The 16,055-nt window shown below is 39.9% G+C and overlaps 1 protein-coding gene across 3 annotated transcripts in view; it reads right to left on the bottom strand.

Moving 5' to 3' along the window:
* Positions 1-293: 293 nt before the first annotated feature.
* NCOA7 (nuclear receptor coactivator 7) overlaps positions 294-16,055 on the bottom strand; it is a 64,546-nt gene continuing 48,784 nt past the window's right edge. For 2 of the 3 annotated variants that reach the window (XM_019537992.1, XM_019537993.1), the window contains exons 9-14: positions 8,319-8,466; positions 4,381-4,506; positions 3,978-4,130; positions 3,017-3,112; positions 2,279-2,352; positions 294-462 (exon numbers count right to left, since the gene is read on the bottom strand). In XM_019537992.1, coding sequence (XP_019393537.1) covers positions 318-462; positions 2,279-2,352; positions 3,017-3,112; positions 3,978-4,130; positions 4,381-4,506; positions 8,319-8,466 — 742 coding nt within the window. In that variant the 3' untranslated portion in view covers positions 294-317. Of the gene's footprint in view, positions 463-2,278; positions 2,353-3,016; positions 3,113-3,977; positions 4,131-4,380; positions 4,507-6,750; positions 7,480-8,318; positions 8,467-16,055 lie in introns of those variants that run through there. The other variant, XM_019537994.1, reaches the window with a different exon arrangement.

The raw sequence follows: 16,055 nt of genomic DNA, 5'->3' as shown, positions 1-16,055 counted from the left end.
CTCTATATATATATATTCCCCACAGCATATTTTTCACAGTTACAGAAAATAAAACAAACAAACAAACCTGTTTTAACAACTCAAACACTATGAATGTCTTCATAACCATTTTTCTCTGAAGGAGTACTGGAGGGAAGGGAGTAAAAAGAATAACACAAAATGGTCCTCTTATTGATTGTTCTGTCCGTTTCTGCCTCTTAAAAACTGACTCAGATTTTATTTGTGTGTAGTCATGCTCTGATACAGTTTCAGAAAGAAAGCGTGTAAGTTGTGAAGCAGCCTGCACTTAGGATCTAGTTTCAACATCCTAGGAGCACTCAAAGAATCCATTCAAATGTCCATACTTCCACATCCTGTATTATGAAATCTTCTTTCTTAGATAAGATGTCATTATTGAAGGTGCTGCAGGAGTTGCTTCGGCCGTGATATAAGTCAGCATCTAGCCATAATCCAAATCGACCACTAAAAAAAAAAAGAGAGGGGGTGATTTATTGGATTTTGGTTTTTTTGTTTAAGTTTCAAACTTATCTGCAACAGGTAAGACCACACTGTCTTAGAAACATAGAATACCCTTCTCACTAATTTCATAACTTGTGCAACCAGTCTATCAAAGAACAGATTAAAATAATACTGACAGTTTTGCGAACAGAAATCACACTGGGTGCATCTACATAAGCAATTACTGTGCATGAATAAACGCCATAGCATATTACTCCATAGTATATTATTCCCCAAGCATGCTGTTTGAATGTGTGTCAAGGAGCTCATTGCACCCAAGCTTATTGCACCAGAATTTATTCATGTGCAGCACATTAAGCCAGGTTGGAGCAGCCCTGGCTGGCAGGAAGCGTAGAGGGGGAGGGGTCATGCTGCAGAGGGGCTGAATGGGCCACGAGGGTGCTTCAGTGTGGGGCTAGACAGCAGGCAGCCTCTGCACTGAAGCACCCTTGTCCTCCATCCAGCCTGGTCAGTGTCTACATATGCACTGTTGTGGAATTTTTTTACAAGTATTTACAAGTACTTTCCTGCCGGGGAATAAATTAGCTTACTCTGGCCTAATAAGGGCACACACCATTTAATGTGCAGCTAAATAGTCAACTGTGCAGTGAACTTCTTGTATAGATGTACCCATTCCCTTCACTATTCTTGCGTAGGATTCCAGGGTTTAGTGGGAGGCATGTTTCAAAAAAAATCACCTTATGTCTCTTCTAGAGGAGTGGAAGCCAACCTTTTGGGCAGGCATGCCACAAATTAGCCTCACACACTCCATGCATGCCACTCCAATCCCCTTCCTCTACCTGATCTGCTCCTTTGTTTTTTGATCCCTACCCAATCTCCCACTGCTCTGCCTGTCCCTACCCCAACATCAATAGGAACTTTGTAACTGACTTTAACGATCCTACAGTTACAACTCATATCTAAGTTCCATGTGCCAAACAACTTCCCCTGCCCCTATTCCACCCCCCTCACCATGTAAATTTTCATATATGACTAACATGGATGCCAATTCAGGATTAGAGGGACAATGAAAATTGACATGAATCTGTTCATAGAGGGTCTGTCCTCAGCTATTTAACAAAAGAATAAATCAAGTCAATGGACCAATGAGTATTCCAAACATATGTACTTCTATCAATATCAGGGTTGCCAACTGTAAGCAAGAAATCAGGTTAAAATGGCTGACAGTAAAGTCCATAAAAAAAAACTTTAGCTGTAAGTAAAAACACTAAGCAGTCACAGCTTGGTTGGTGCCCCAGCAGACAGCACACACCAGTGCTACCTTGTGTCCAAGCAAGGGCACAGAACCCTGTAGAGTGTGATCTCTCAGCCATGTGCTGCTGCATCAGAGGCTGCCTGTATTATTATCGGGTTAGTCAGGCTTCTTAGGGGGTCTGTGCCATGGCAGGGGAAACTGGGTTAGCAGGAGTAAAACTGGGAGGCAGGCTGGGAGGTGCAGAATGGTGCAACGTGCAGTTGAGAATCCTTTTTTACTTTTTTAACTATATAGTTGATGTTAAACCCCTAAATTTCAACCAGCCCTTCTGACTGGGGCCTGGTAGCAGGGCAAAGCCTGGCAGAAGAGTTACATGTATATTATGTAAAACATGTATCAATAAAAAAAAAAAAAGGTTGGCTTTCAGTAAAAAGCTTGCAGATTATCAGTAAAAAAAAAATTAAAAAAATTTTTTAAAAAATCTTCGATTGTCAACCCTGATCAGCATCCCTTCACTCCCAAACTGTAGCCAGCTATAATCGTAAAGCCAAAATATACACTTACCCTCCTCCTCCAAGTTCTAGAGAGCTCATGTCTCCATTGATAAAGTAGGTATTTTCTCCACTCCACTTAAATATCTGAGAAAGCAGAACACATTTAATTGTTAGGATTCTACTAAGCTAATACACTGAAAACAATGACTTGTGAATCATTCTAGGTCAGCGGAAGTAGAGGTATAGTTTATATCTTGCCACAGGAAAAGGCACAATCCCACTCTAAATTTTATTTGTGTGCTACTACTCCGTTCTTCTTGAGAAAGAATCTTGCAATATGTTCAGTATTTAAAACACAATACTGCATTTTCAGTTTGGTGCTGTCTCTCTGTTTCCCCATTTGTCTAGTTTCTGTGGTCTATGCAGTACATAAAATTTTAGACTACTCCTATGTTACCCACCCCCTCCCTGCCCTCAACCCCTTTCTCTGATTAAGTCTCCAACAGATTATTCATTACACATCTTTTTTCACAATAAACTTTCCTCCCTTCACGCTAGGGATGGATGATATGCATTCAGGTTCTATTAACAGCTACTTCTGCTTACAGAATTGCAGTCTGATATCAGCTAAACAGAGTGTTTGGTGTTATATGCATTCACAAATAGCTGGTCCCATACATTCAAACTGCTGCTTTTATGAAGAGTTACATTTTTTATCATAATTTCTACAGATTCTCATGACAAACAACATTACAAGTGTTTCAGAAGTGGAGTTCAAAGCAACTCATTTCCTTCCCCAGTAAGTTACCTTGAAATTCGGACTAAAAGTGTACAGGAAAGTTTCGCCTGTGCCATAATAATGGTCGCTGAACCTGAAGGGATGTGTTGCATATGCTCCAAATATCTGTCAAAATAAAATGTATGGGTTATACTTCAACAATTTACAAAAATCAAGAGACATCTTTCACAATAGATTTTGAAAAACAAACGGTGCTGATATTTCGAATAACCGAGGCCAAAATGCAGAAAACTTGGCTGATAAGGTATCAGGTCTTCCATAAATATCCTTTAGCCAAGTAGCTCCAGATCAGTGGTGAAACTTTCTGGACTGTGGGCTGGATTGGTAGTGTAGGCCCCAGCCTCCTCATGCTGGATCAAACGTGCTAGCCCATGCCCCGCATGTCACCGGTACACAGGGTTATGTTTTTTGGCCACAAGACTTGGAAATTTATCAGTGAGGGATCGGAGGCAGCATTAATTGCCATGCCTCCCCAGCTGCCAAATTTCCAGATCTGTGGGGAGGATCCATGGTACAACCCACAGGCTGGAAGTTGGGCACTACTGCTCTAGATAACTGCGAAGTATTGGGGTATTTCATGTAGTCACATTGGTCCCCAAGGATGCATTACTAGCTGTTTGCTATTTTGTAACTGAATTCTGATGTCTTAAATAGATACTTGTGAGAACAAACCTGTGGTCTCCCTGAAGAACGAAACTGGCAGGGTTGTCCCTGTTAGTACCTTACACTTGTCTGGATTTAAGGATTCTGTGCTAATTTAATAGTAGTAAACACAGGAGTAAAAAGATCTTGTCATTGATTCTTATTTTGCAGACTTAAAATCAGCAAAACAGCAGCTTTCACCAATCTTATAGAAGATCAAACTGTAAATGAGAGGTTACCTACTTGCAATCAGGATGAGAAGTTTCTATGATGGGGTACCCCCAGACAACAAGTTCTGAAAATAACCATGCCACACCCAAGTCCTAACCTGGTTATCCATGTCTTTGATGACAAGGAGGACTGGACTGTCAAGTGATGATGATTTACGGTACAATGTTTTCAGGCTGGTTCCATGCTCTAACGTACTATATACAAGCCGCCATGGATATCCTTGCACTCTTGCTGGCAGGCGCCGGGCAAGCTAGGAGGGGAAAGAAAAATGGCAAACCATTTAATTGTATAATATCTCTTTGTATTTTGAATCAACAGCAAGTAGTGCCGTGCAATAAGCACTGCCTGCCATCTAGACACTGGAGCTAGGTGTTCACAACGAACCCAGGATAAATAGATTATCTACTTTGGTTACAAATTTAAATTTGGTATCTTGGTGTCAGTAGGGAAAATCTGATTAGAAAAAAGAGAACAAACCAAAATTCCATTAGAAACTATACCTGCTCTATGTGCATATTCTCTAGGAGTGCACTGTGATGTTTTAGGATGGGTAAAGTCTCATCATCATCTTCCTCACAGTAACTGCAGGTGCTCTTTCGACGTTTTGCTTCTTCTACAGTAATAATCTGAGATAAGAGGGCACAATTGTTATATTATGTTTATTTCCTGTTCTTTGTTGATCTTATCTCTGGGAAGAGTTAAGCATATCTGGGAAGAGTTAATCATAAACGTGTCAGGACACAGGCTCCACAATTTATATGGAACAAAGTAACCTTATAAACCAGGTATATTCAACCAATGCAGAGTCACCCCAGTGCAAGAAGATCCTTAACTGACATAGTGTACCTGAGCTGCGTAAAATGCATGGCAGGACTTCCCTTTGCCCTGATGTTTCCAGGTAGCTATGTTAGTGTCATCCCCCCGCTTGAATAACAAGACTGGACTGGAGAACAGGCCCCGCGCATGCTTTGTCTGGGATCAGGGGATGCAAAGGCCACATCCTCCTGACTTGAACAGCATATTAGATGGCAATAGATGATTTTTAAAAAACAAGGACATGGAAGCTTCTTCATTTTCATTCCTGCAATTAGTTGAGTACAATAATTTTTTTCCCAGATGCTACACTAATAACATTGATATAAACAAATCTAAGTTTCACTTCCTGTTATTAATAAGCCAGCAGCTACCCTTTCATGCTTCATTTACTAAGAAACAGACATTTTTATGTACACAACTGAAATAAAAGCAACATACAAAAGAACCAAAAAAGAAATTAAATCTAAGCTAACAGTTGGAAACGTAGCAAATGCTTTGAAGACCTGCATCATACATGCAAGCTCTCTAAGAAATTGGATGCACAGTCAAATAGTTAATTCTCTCTCGTTTAAGTTAATTTCTTTAAAACAGCTGTTTTGGTAATGAAGCTGTCACTCATTTTACAAATTTCAGAAATTCACAAATTCCTTTCAAGAGCCTTAAAAAAGATTCTCTATCTCTATTTCATTTGAAAATGACCAGATTATTCTTTGGAATTAGGAGGAGGATCAGGATGCTGTTCGTTTTAAACCGAGCCTGACACAACACTCAAAGCGGACTAGCGTAAATGGCTCCTTAGACTTGGAATAAAATCTTTCCATTAACTAGAATTAAAATACTATGACTTCTCCCCTCCACAACTCCACACAGAAGAACCACTTGGGACAGAACAACTGCAGAGCCTCTGGTGTTACACAGGCTAAACTACCCTCCTTCTACAAACCTGTTATCTTTCCAGTTTTCATACTCTGGGATAACAGCCCCTATATTTGGCTGAAGAGTACCCAGTATAACTCAGACATGAACACACACAGTGGTAGCTTTATGTGCATGACTGTCAATTCCTTCTATGTTTCCAAACTTGCAGAAACTGCCAGTGGCCAGAGCAGCCAAAAATTACCGGGAAGCCCTAAGGATACACTAAGCCATTATGGATGGATTCTAAGCTACTGGAGCATCTCTCTGGGCTGGGACGATTTTTCTCATGGCCAACTTTACAGCAGATTTGTCCCCATGGCACAACTCAAAGTGGCTGCCCTGCAGTGCATAATCTTGTCTGGTATTTTTAAATCCATTTTAAGGGGTATGAATTTCCTGCTTTTCCCTCTGTTCTATTACTACTTGTGGTCTTACTGAAGCACTGATCCCCAACTGCCCTTGATTCCCACCCTCATTTTCTCCCGTTTTTATTTTTAAAGTGTATAAGTCTTCTTGAACTTCAGTCAAAAAACATTCCTCTATCCTTTCAAAGGTTTCAGTTATTTCAGTATTCCAAAAGAAAAATCACAGTGAAGTATCGAGTAACAGATACATGCAATGATACGTAACCAAGTTCAGAGGCAAGCAGCCACATGTATGCTTCTTCAAAACCCACTACAAAAAATCCACGTCAATTAGAAATATAGACAGGAAAGTTAACCTCATGCCTACCTACTAAAGGGCAGGAGAGAGGGGAAAGAATCAGGTTCTGGACAATTTAAGATCTCATGGAGACATTTACTCAATGAAGACAAACTCTTAATTCACCTCACCAAATGAAACCTCTTATTTGAATATTGTGCTCTACACAAACAAATGTGAAGGGTTGAGCAGGATATTCTGCGAATTATCAACAGTTTCACCAGTCATTTGATACAGCAAAAAGTCACTTAAAAACACCACCACCATCTTTTGAAGTAGAATAAAGATTTTAAGTGCTGTCATTTGTATAAATGAGTGGAATCAAGCACACAATTCAGGAATGTCCTATTAAAAAGTACATATTAAAAAACAATTTTCTTTCAGTAGTGCAAAGCGTACCCAGCATTCTACCTAAATGATACAGCCCAACATACCTGCACAAAAGGTTCCTGGTCAGGTCTGGCACAGTAAAGAATCTGAATGTTCAAAGGCATTTGTCGCGCTCTCATTGTTAAAAGTTTATTTTGCTAGCTACCAAACTTCTCTGCTCTAATGCCAAAGCTTAATAATATGCCAAAGCTGTTTCCTTTATGTAAGATAGCCAGCTACTGTTTGTGACAGGATGCGATAATACTGCTTATATAAGTCTCTCACCATCTCACTTTCTGTTTCCCCAGTAGAGGAATACTTTCCCTGACAGCTATGCCCATATTAGGGCTTTAGTCACGGAAGTTCTTGGCAGACACACCTCAAACATAAAACTCGCACAGATTAACTTTGTAAACCGTTTCCAACTCTTCCCTTATTACCACTACAGCTCATTCAAAACGGATGTTAGAGTTAAAACAATAAGTTTCAGTGTGTTGTTTTTCCCCTTCTATACTTCGCCTTTCCCCTTCCCATCCACTCTATTTGCATACCATACACTCCAACTGAACTACACTGAAACTTAATAAAATTACAGGGCAAAGCGTGCCCCCAGTTCTACACAAGGACAAACATGACAAACATTTCTGTTTGCAGCTCACACTGCACCAAAAGAAAGGAACTACAAAATCTGTCAAGCAAATTCCCATTTAAACTCTGGGATTACAAAGTGAAAATTAACAGTGGGCACATCTACATGAGACACTATGTCGTTGTAGTGATGAGTTATGGCAATGTAGCTCATCACTAAGGTGACACAGTCAGCAGGCACGGCCATAAACCGTGATGCCAATGCTACTGCACAGTAGCAACAAGCTACTGCACAATAGGGTCAGAAATGACACATGCAGCTCTGGGACCATACTGTAGTACCGGCAGTTACTGAGTTGTCATTTAGTACTTGCTGAAGCAGTCAGCATACATGTAGGCGTGCCCAGAGTTTCTCACTTTTCATCTCTCTCTTTAGCTTTTGAACAGGGCAGCTGATTTTGCAGATGGGAATACTTAAAAGTTAGCAGTAGATTTTGTTTTGTTGTGTGTATGTGTGGGGGGGGGTGCAGACTTTAACAAAATTCTGATTTAAGCTTTGCAGAGCCATTTTAAAACAATTTATACCCCTTATGATCTGACCGGCCCACATCCTCAGCATAGTTGGTATTCCAGAGCTCTAAATTTCATGCACACACAGACATGTGGACATCCTTTTAATATCCTATTTCCCTGTGTTCTCACTGTCCATATACATAGTGCTTTTTCAGTATATCTAGGTAGGTGGGGGTGCACATGCATATGCGCCCTAAAAGCCAATCTGTCTTAGAAAAAGTATGATATTAGTATGTATTCTAATACATGGGAAAGAAAAGGAAAGATTGAAAAGAAAGATGGAATATTATGTGTATGGTGGCTATGAAGAGCCACAAAGCCTGGGAACTTTTTAATATAAGGAGCAAAAAATTATACAAATAAAAGTTTATACAAATATTAGAAGAATGGCAAGCACTTTGAGTCTCGATGCATGATTCACATTCTCCATTACATTCATGGTTCTCCACTCAGAAGACAAAAGAAATCTAACCTCCCAACTTTTAGTTGTTGGCTCACTGAAGAAGTTGTCTATCATATCAAGTTCTTCCTTTTCCACCACTACAAAACCTTGCTCTTTGGCATCTTTCCCATATACTTCTGGTGACCACTGAACGAAAAATGTATAAAGATGATCTACCCTGAAAGACAGAAGAGAAAAGACATGGAATTTAGGTTTCTTTAAACACAGTATTGCTATACAATACGCACATTTCTTTCGATGGCAAAAATGAACTACACAAAATATGTGCCTATGTACTTTCACACACTGAAAGTACTATGTTACATATTTACAACTCCAGTCATTCTATTTAAATCAATGGTGTTACTCCACATTTACACTATGACTGAAGTCAGACTCTTGCCCTTCATTTCTTAAATTCCTGTCTATTCCGGACTGGCAGATCAATCTCCAATCAGGATATAGCAGGACAGGTATTTTTCACAAAAAATATGAATCTACAAAAAAAGGACGTCAATTAGCTGGCTGTAATTGCCATTTAAGATCTCAGACAGATCTTGGGGCTTTGACTCGCTTTGGTCCCAGTTGTAGCTGCAGCTTTTCCCATCCCCAGAGAAAGAGAGAGTTTGGTTACTACATCACAGAGACTTCCTTTCCCTTACCACAGACACAGAACAAATTAATTCTTCTCAACGGTCCCCTTTCCCCCCCACTGTTGGCATTCACAAATGCTTCTCTGCAGTGCACAAACCCTTGACCCACATGGGAGACTCTTGCTTCTCTGAATTTAAGCGTCCATATTTAAGATAAAAGATTACTACTACACAGTTGCAAACAAGGGGCATCTGAAATGGAAACCTAAGTCCAAATATGCTCTCCAGAGATTGTGAATGGCATGGAATAATAAACTGCCTCTGTTCATTAGATGTGGGAGGATGGGAGTCAATGAAAAAGCATAATGGCTACTGAAATGTTACATTATTATTTGACCGCTCCTTGTAGAGGAAACATCCAGCTAATGTGTTTATCCAACAGATGGAAAGCCAAGAAGCTAGCGATACAAAAGGAAATCTAAAGCAGTGGTTTTCAGCCTTTTTTCATTTGTGGACCCCTAAAAAATTTTCAGTGGAGGTATGGACCCTTTGGAAATTTCAAACACAGGTGCGGACCCCTTTGAATTGTAAGTGTGGGTATTCATATACTTTTGATTGATCATAGTCATGTTTCGCAGGCCCCTTCAACATTGTGGACCCTCAGGGGTCTGCAGAACACAGATTAAAAACAACTAGTCTAAAACATGCAACCCTTCAGCTTCAATGTCATGTTGAAGTAGCAAAGTATTAGCATTGCATGTTTGAGTGCAATCACTAACAGAACTGGCATATATGTAAAATACTAAGCAATGAAGGGAGCATTGGTCTGCTATTCTGTATGAGATAGAATCCTTCCTTCTAGTTGGAAGATTCTTCTCCCCCTCTTCCCACCCACTGGCTTTTGCAGAACATTTTCCCAGCATTCCTCACAAATGCTCCACAAGTAGCAACTTGACAACAATCCCTTTGCTGCGTGAATCTATTATTTCAGGCCCACTCAAAGTCTTGGTGGTTGGGGAGCCATGCAAGTCTCAGGCTGCTTGCTATGCAGGCAGCTTCACCCCACCCCATCCCGGCCAGGTACACTGCATGAGATCCCTCCCATCCTGTGTGCAGTGCAGGCAGCACATCTTCCTTCCTTGCTGTGCACCCAGTGTAATTAAGCTGGTACCCTCCCTCTTTACATGCACAGCACAGGCAGCCCAGCTCCTTCCCACCAAGCATACAGTGTGAGTAGTTCAGCCTTGTTCTTCCTCCACCATGCACGCAACACAGACATCCTGGCCCCTCTTCTTGCACCACCCTGCCCTCAGAAGTAGGAGCAGAAAGCAGAAGCCAGAGGGGGAGGGGGAGCTCAGAGACCCCAGCTACCACTGCAGCAAAAGCAATGAGAATGGAGCTTGAAGACCACATGCTAGTCCCTTGTGCACCACCAGCTGGACAGCCCTTGATTATTTGATCGATTTGAACAGGTCTGAACAAATGTTCAAGGTGTTGATCACATTACTTTTCAAGTTTGCCTGAAGAAAATGTGGCCACAACTGAGCTGGAAATATCTGAAATGCAACTGTGTCCTTTAAACAGTTTGGAAAACTAAGTACATTTCTACAAATTCCTATGAGGGGGCTGATATCCAAGCTACTTTTTATGTCAGCCTGTATTTGTGGGGGGGAAATTGCTGCCCTAATTATCCCCATTAACCTATGATGAAATTAAATAAAGCCAAAACCTAAATATTTGGGTTTCCAAATGGGATTCTATAACACATGTACAGTATATTACAACCTCAAAAATAAGGTTAGGAGAGGATGGCTAGCACTCAGAGAAGTAGCACTAGACTTCCTTCAAGTAGATGATTTGCTTATATTCTTATTGTCCATGCACTGAAAAAAAAACTGTTTACTTACTGGGGGGGAAACACACACACAAATGCACACACACCTGTGTGGTTAATATCAATTAAAAAAACCACAGATATTTTGCGCAGGTAGGTATAAGCCCAATACCCAGAATAAGGAATGTAATTTTCAGTGAAGGAAATTATTTGCACAAATCTCATTAAAAGAGAGAGAATTTTTAAAGCTGCTTTTTCATATATTCCTATAATTATTCCCTGTATTCCTATTATTGCTATCCCTACTATTTCCTACTATTTTGCCTAAACCAATTCATCCCCAGGCTTCACAAAGCAAGGTCTTTGTACTATTGTCATTGCAAGAAAAGGAAGTCAGTTCAAAAGGTAAGTGTAGGCATGAACTGACATCTCTATGGTGATGGAAAATGGGAATACTTTGAAAGGAGATACAGTGAATCACTTCTACTTCAGTGCAATGTCAACTATTTTAAAAACAGGAATTCTCAGTTACTCTATTTACTCTTTAAAATTATAGATGACAATCCCTTATTTCAAAAGAATGTTGTATGGGGGAATTCTATATTAGAACCAGCTTCCAATAAGGGAACTTGTCACAGAAGTAAAAGTTAGAAGTTGCTTGAATGATCTTTTCATGTTTGCTATGTGCAAACAAAATAAAAGTCCAAACCAGTTTCTCTCTCTCTCTCTCTCACACACACACACACACACACACACACACACACACAGAAAAAAAGAGGAAGTTATTTGTGATGAATATAAAATAGAAATAAGAAATTTAAGAAATTTGGTAACAGAAGAAGGATAAAAAGCAAAAACTATGGGCTCCTACACCTGCAGGGAGGCTGCTCCAACTGATTAATCGAATCACATGCATCGGCATCCCCACGCTGAAAAATGGTGGTGGGGTGCTTTAAGCCAAAGCTCATTCGACAAGCTTTAGTTCAAAGCACCCCACCACCATTTTTCAGTGCAGGAATGCTGAGACATGTGACGTTCCGGGGGCTTTTAATGAGTTCCTACCTTCCCCCGCCCACCACCACCACCCAGGCATCCCAGAGCACATCTATAAATGCCCTATAGTATTAAAAACAATGAAATACCATTTTTAAGTACACTGAGAAAAATATGTACCCTAACAGTACTAGTTTATCAACGGATAAGAATGGTATAATTTTTAATAATCAGGCCCCAAAAAGCAAATATACAAATGGAAAGGGAAAACACCAAATGAGGGAAAAGCCAGACAAAGTATTCCTATCTTATGATGATGAAATACTTCCCATTTCAACAATAACTAAAATGATGACAAATAGCACCTACTAAAGTCAACTTTTTAAATTATGCTGGTCCAGGAAATTTATAAGAGTTTTAAGAGAGTTGGTTCAGGCTCTCTCTAAATAGTTAATGTTTTTCCAGGAGTTAAAAAGGACGAACAGGGTGAAACAGAGAACTGTGCGTCTGTCAGCATGATTTTGGTTCTGAGCAAAAAGAACAAAATGGCTGAAACTGCATTTGATATCTTTTAGCAGACTAAAAGAATATAAAATCAACAAAACGTGTATCAAAATTAGCTGATAGTTCTCAAGGTATAATTGTAAATGAAGAATAATGATTGAATGAACGTGTCCTTAAAGTGTTCTTTGGGACCAGTTCTTCATCCTATTTAATATTGTTAAACAGTGACTTGAAAGTCACAGAATTCTTTAAACTAGAATTTTTATCCTGTAGGAATTTTAACATTTTGAAAAAGATCAAATCAGAAAGAAAAAAACTGTATTTCTGATAAATGATCAGTTTGTGTCCATCAAAGCATCCAAATTTAATTCAAACTTTTACTTTTTAAAAAAAAATATACATTTATACTATTTTTATGCAGCTGACTTTGAAATTCCTAAATGGCATTTCAATTGGAGACTGGATCTCTCTGGTGCTGCTTGGACACCTTCTGAAATGTTGAATTGAACCCTGACAGCCAGTCAACAACAATGTTCAAATATTGGAAAGGGTTCAGAAAAGAGCCACAAGAATCATTCACTGATTCGAGAACATGCCTTGGATTATGATCCTTAAGTGTGTCACTATCCTTAGCTCATTAAAGAGAAAGTTAAGAGATGATTTCATCACTATCTATTACTGCACAAAGAACATCTGCCTTCAGAAAATGCCTTCAGAAAATAAGAAGCTCTTCCACCTACCAAACAAAGCTATAACAAGATTCAATGGCTGGAGGCTGAAAAAAGAAAAATCCCACTAAAAATAGAGGGTGACTTTTCAACATTGTAGGAAACGTGAATTACTGGAACAATTTACTAAGGGTTGTGAGTAAATTTGTCAGCACTGGAAACTCTCTCATAAGAACTAAACCTTTTTATAAACAACATAATCTATTATTACTGCACCTTCTGGATGCAAACCAAGAGTTCTCGGAAGTTGTGTTGTATGCTGTAAAGGAAATCAGACTAGATTTCAGAAATATATGAATGCATAGCTGAAGAGTTTACTAAAGTGAAGATACAAGACTCTTAAAACATGCTGCAAACCTATATGTATCTACATAAAAATATGCACATGTAGGGTTGCAGTGTCCTATGAACTGGTATCTTATTATCTGTGCTGGGATCACTCAAGATGAGTCCAACTCCTAACTTTATGCCATACCCTGCTTGTATACCCTACCTGTACTAAGGAAAACGCGTGTGTGAAAGTGGGTATTTCAGATGACCCTAGCACCAGTGTTCACCCATCCTAAAATCCAAATGAATCCCTTGTAATACTATCAATGATTTACAATCCTGGCATACATGGCAGAGAAACATCTTTTCATTACTGACCTCTTCTAAATAGAATGGGATCCAACTTGGAACAAATTTAGTTCCAAGAAATCCCACTTTGGCTATCACTGACCTCTTCATAGCACATCATACAGTGATGGGTTTGCAGCCCAGTGCATCTCACCAACATCCTATTTGGTCTTATAAAATCAAATGTAAAAAAAAAAAACCAAAACAGAAATTGCTCCTATATATCAACTATCAAACTCCTGTCCTTTTTCCTTCTTGAAGACACTGCTTGCTCTTCCTAAAAAACATGCACATAAAACAAGTCCTAGACTTCATAAGTTCTAATATCAAACCTCCTCATTTCCTCAATGTCAATAACAATGGAAAAAATAAATACATAAATTTGGCTGTCAAAGGGTTACTATAGGTAGCCAGTAAAGCTTATTTCTCAGTGCAGTAACTAGTCTGAAGTAAGGAGAAAACAATGTAGCAGCAGGCACAGGTATTTATATGTTGGATTTCTAGAGCATATATCTGGTAGTCTTGGATGCAAGAATGATTTATGAATTTCAGTGAATGCAAAGCAGAATTTTTAAAAATAATGAACTCTGAATCAATATATCTGTCTTCATTTAACCCCGCCTCCTTTTTTCATTATTTTAGAGTCTACCCTAAACAAACTAGGAACAATTCTGCAGTGGTATCTATTTTACCGCCTGTCCTGTCACTATTTAAATACTTTTTTAAAGCAACTTAATTACTAATTTAATGCTCTGTAATAACATCTCAGTAACCAATTTGTAAACATAAAGTTCTGCAGATTCACTTAGTTCCTTCTGAATACAAACCTATGCCACAAACACATTGAACTTACCCTCCAACACTGTATGCAACACCCATCGCTCAGTGTCCTAGCAAGAGAATCAGTTACTCCCAGCTGCTCTCCAAAATCACAGGTGTTACTCTGCCAAAATGAACCCTGAGCAGGTCTAGAGGTTTCCTTACGAGGAGCACCTTCTGCGGCTAGACTTTAATGATTACATCTTCCCAGTTATGTGCTTAAGACAAAGGCTGTTATGATTAAGCAACCAGAACTGAGCAGCCTTGGAGTCATTAATTAACTTGGTTACATTGTCAGGGATGATGTGAGTGACATACTTTGGGGACACCTTTCTGTGGCTCACAAGTCACGTATGGCACGGGATGGAATCAAGGAGAATTAAGATGGTAAACAAGGTGAAGACATTTTAAATAAATATTTACAGCATTTGAAAAAGATATGGCAAAACAATTTTCTTCCTTTGTTGTTCCTCTGCCAATGAGGTTCCAGATGTTATGCACACAACCAGGGAAGATTAACTTAAAGCATACAATGATAAGCTTTGGAAAACAATTTTTCCAGGCAGCTTTTGTCAACCTAGCATATTGCATGAACACGACTTACAACCAGAGAAAAACTGTTTTAATGAACTGTCAGCTTAAGCTTACAATATCTATTAGGGCTGTGCGAAATTTTGCTGGCAGTTTCATTTCTATGCTGTTGACTCATTTCAAGCTCAAAACAGAGAAATCAAAATGAAACAGAGAGCTTCGAAACGGCCTCAAAAGAAAACGAAGCAAGTTATTGACTGTGTAGCTGGCCAGTGAACGAAGCAAGTTATTGACTGTGTAGCTGGCCAGTGACTGTCATCCTTTCCCGAGGTCGCTTCCAACCCCCGTGCTCTGGGGGAGGGATGGAAAAACTGCATAAAAAGCAGCATTGTTTGAACTGCCCTGCTTTCTGCCTTGGTGTTAGTTGAGTGAGGGCGGACCTTAACACACACACAGTGTCACCCATCTACATCACGAGGTTTGCCTGTCAGCAGCTAGAGGTACAGGGCCCCAGAACCCAGAAGCCCCTGCACCGATCTCCTTGACAGCTGGCAGGCTTCATGGCCACAACAGGGCCTAGCAGGCCTGCAGCTTTCACCCCGGTGCGCCTTAACACACAGTCACCCGTGGCACGAGTTTTGCTTGTCCACAGCTTGAGGTGCATTTTCCCCCAAATCTCTTGCGCCCATTTCCTTCAAACGTGGCAGGCTTCACTGCCTCAGCAGGGACTATCCATACCTGCAGTTCTGACCCCACTGTGGCTTAACACATACAAGTGACGGGAGTTTTTTTGCTTTCAAGAGTTTGAGGTGCAGTTTACCCCAAACCCCTGCACCTATCTCATTGAAACTTGGCAGGCTTCATGCCCTCAGAAGGGGCTACCAGTCCTGCAAGTTTCATCCAAATCAGGCCAGAAATAACAAAGTTACAGGCTGTTTCAAGCTTCCCCATTATAGCCTAGGGCTGAAACACTGAAACAGCGAAACTGTTTCGACTAAACAAAATGGAACAATGGTTTTAAAACAAAAAGCTGTTGCATCAAAACGTCAAAACGTAAGTCAAAATGGAACGGTGTCGTTTCACATGGCCCTAATATCTATCTGCCACTGAAATGCAGTCACTGCAAAGGCTGGGTATCAGCATAGGG

This window comes from Crocodylus porosus, unplaced genomic scaffold (assembly GCF_001723895.1).
Source record: "Crocodylus porosus isolate Cpor-Errol unplaced genomic scaffold, CroPor_comp1, whole genome shotgun sequence".
NCBI classification, from domain to species: Eukaryota; Metazoa; Chordata; order Crocodylia; family Crocodylidae; genus Crocodylus; species Crocodylus porosus.
This window is presented reverse-complemented; position numbering and strand designations above follow the sequence as displayed.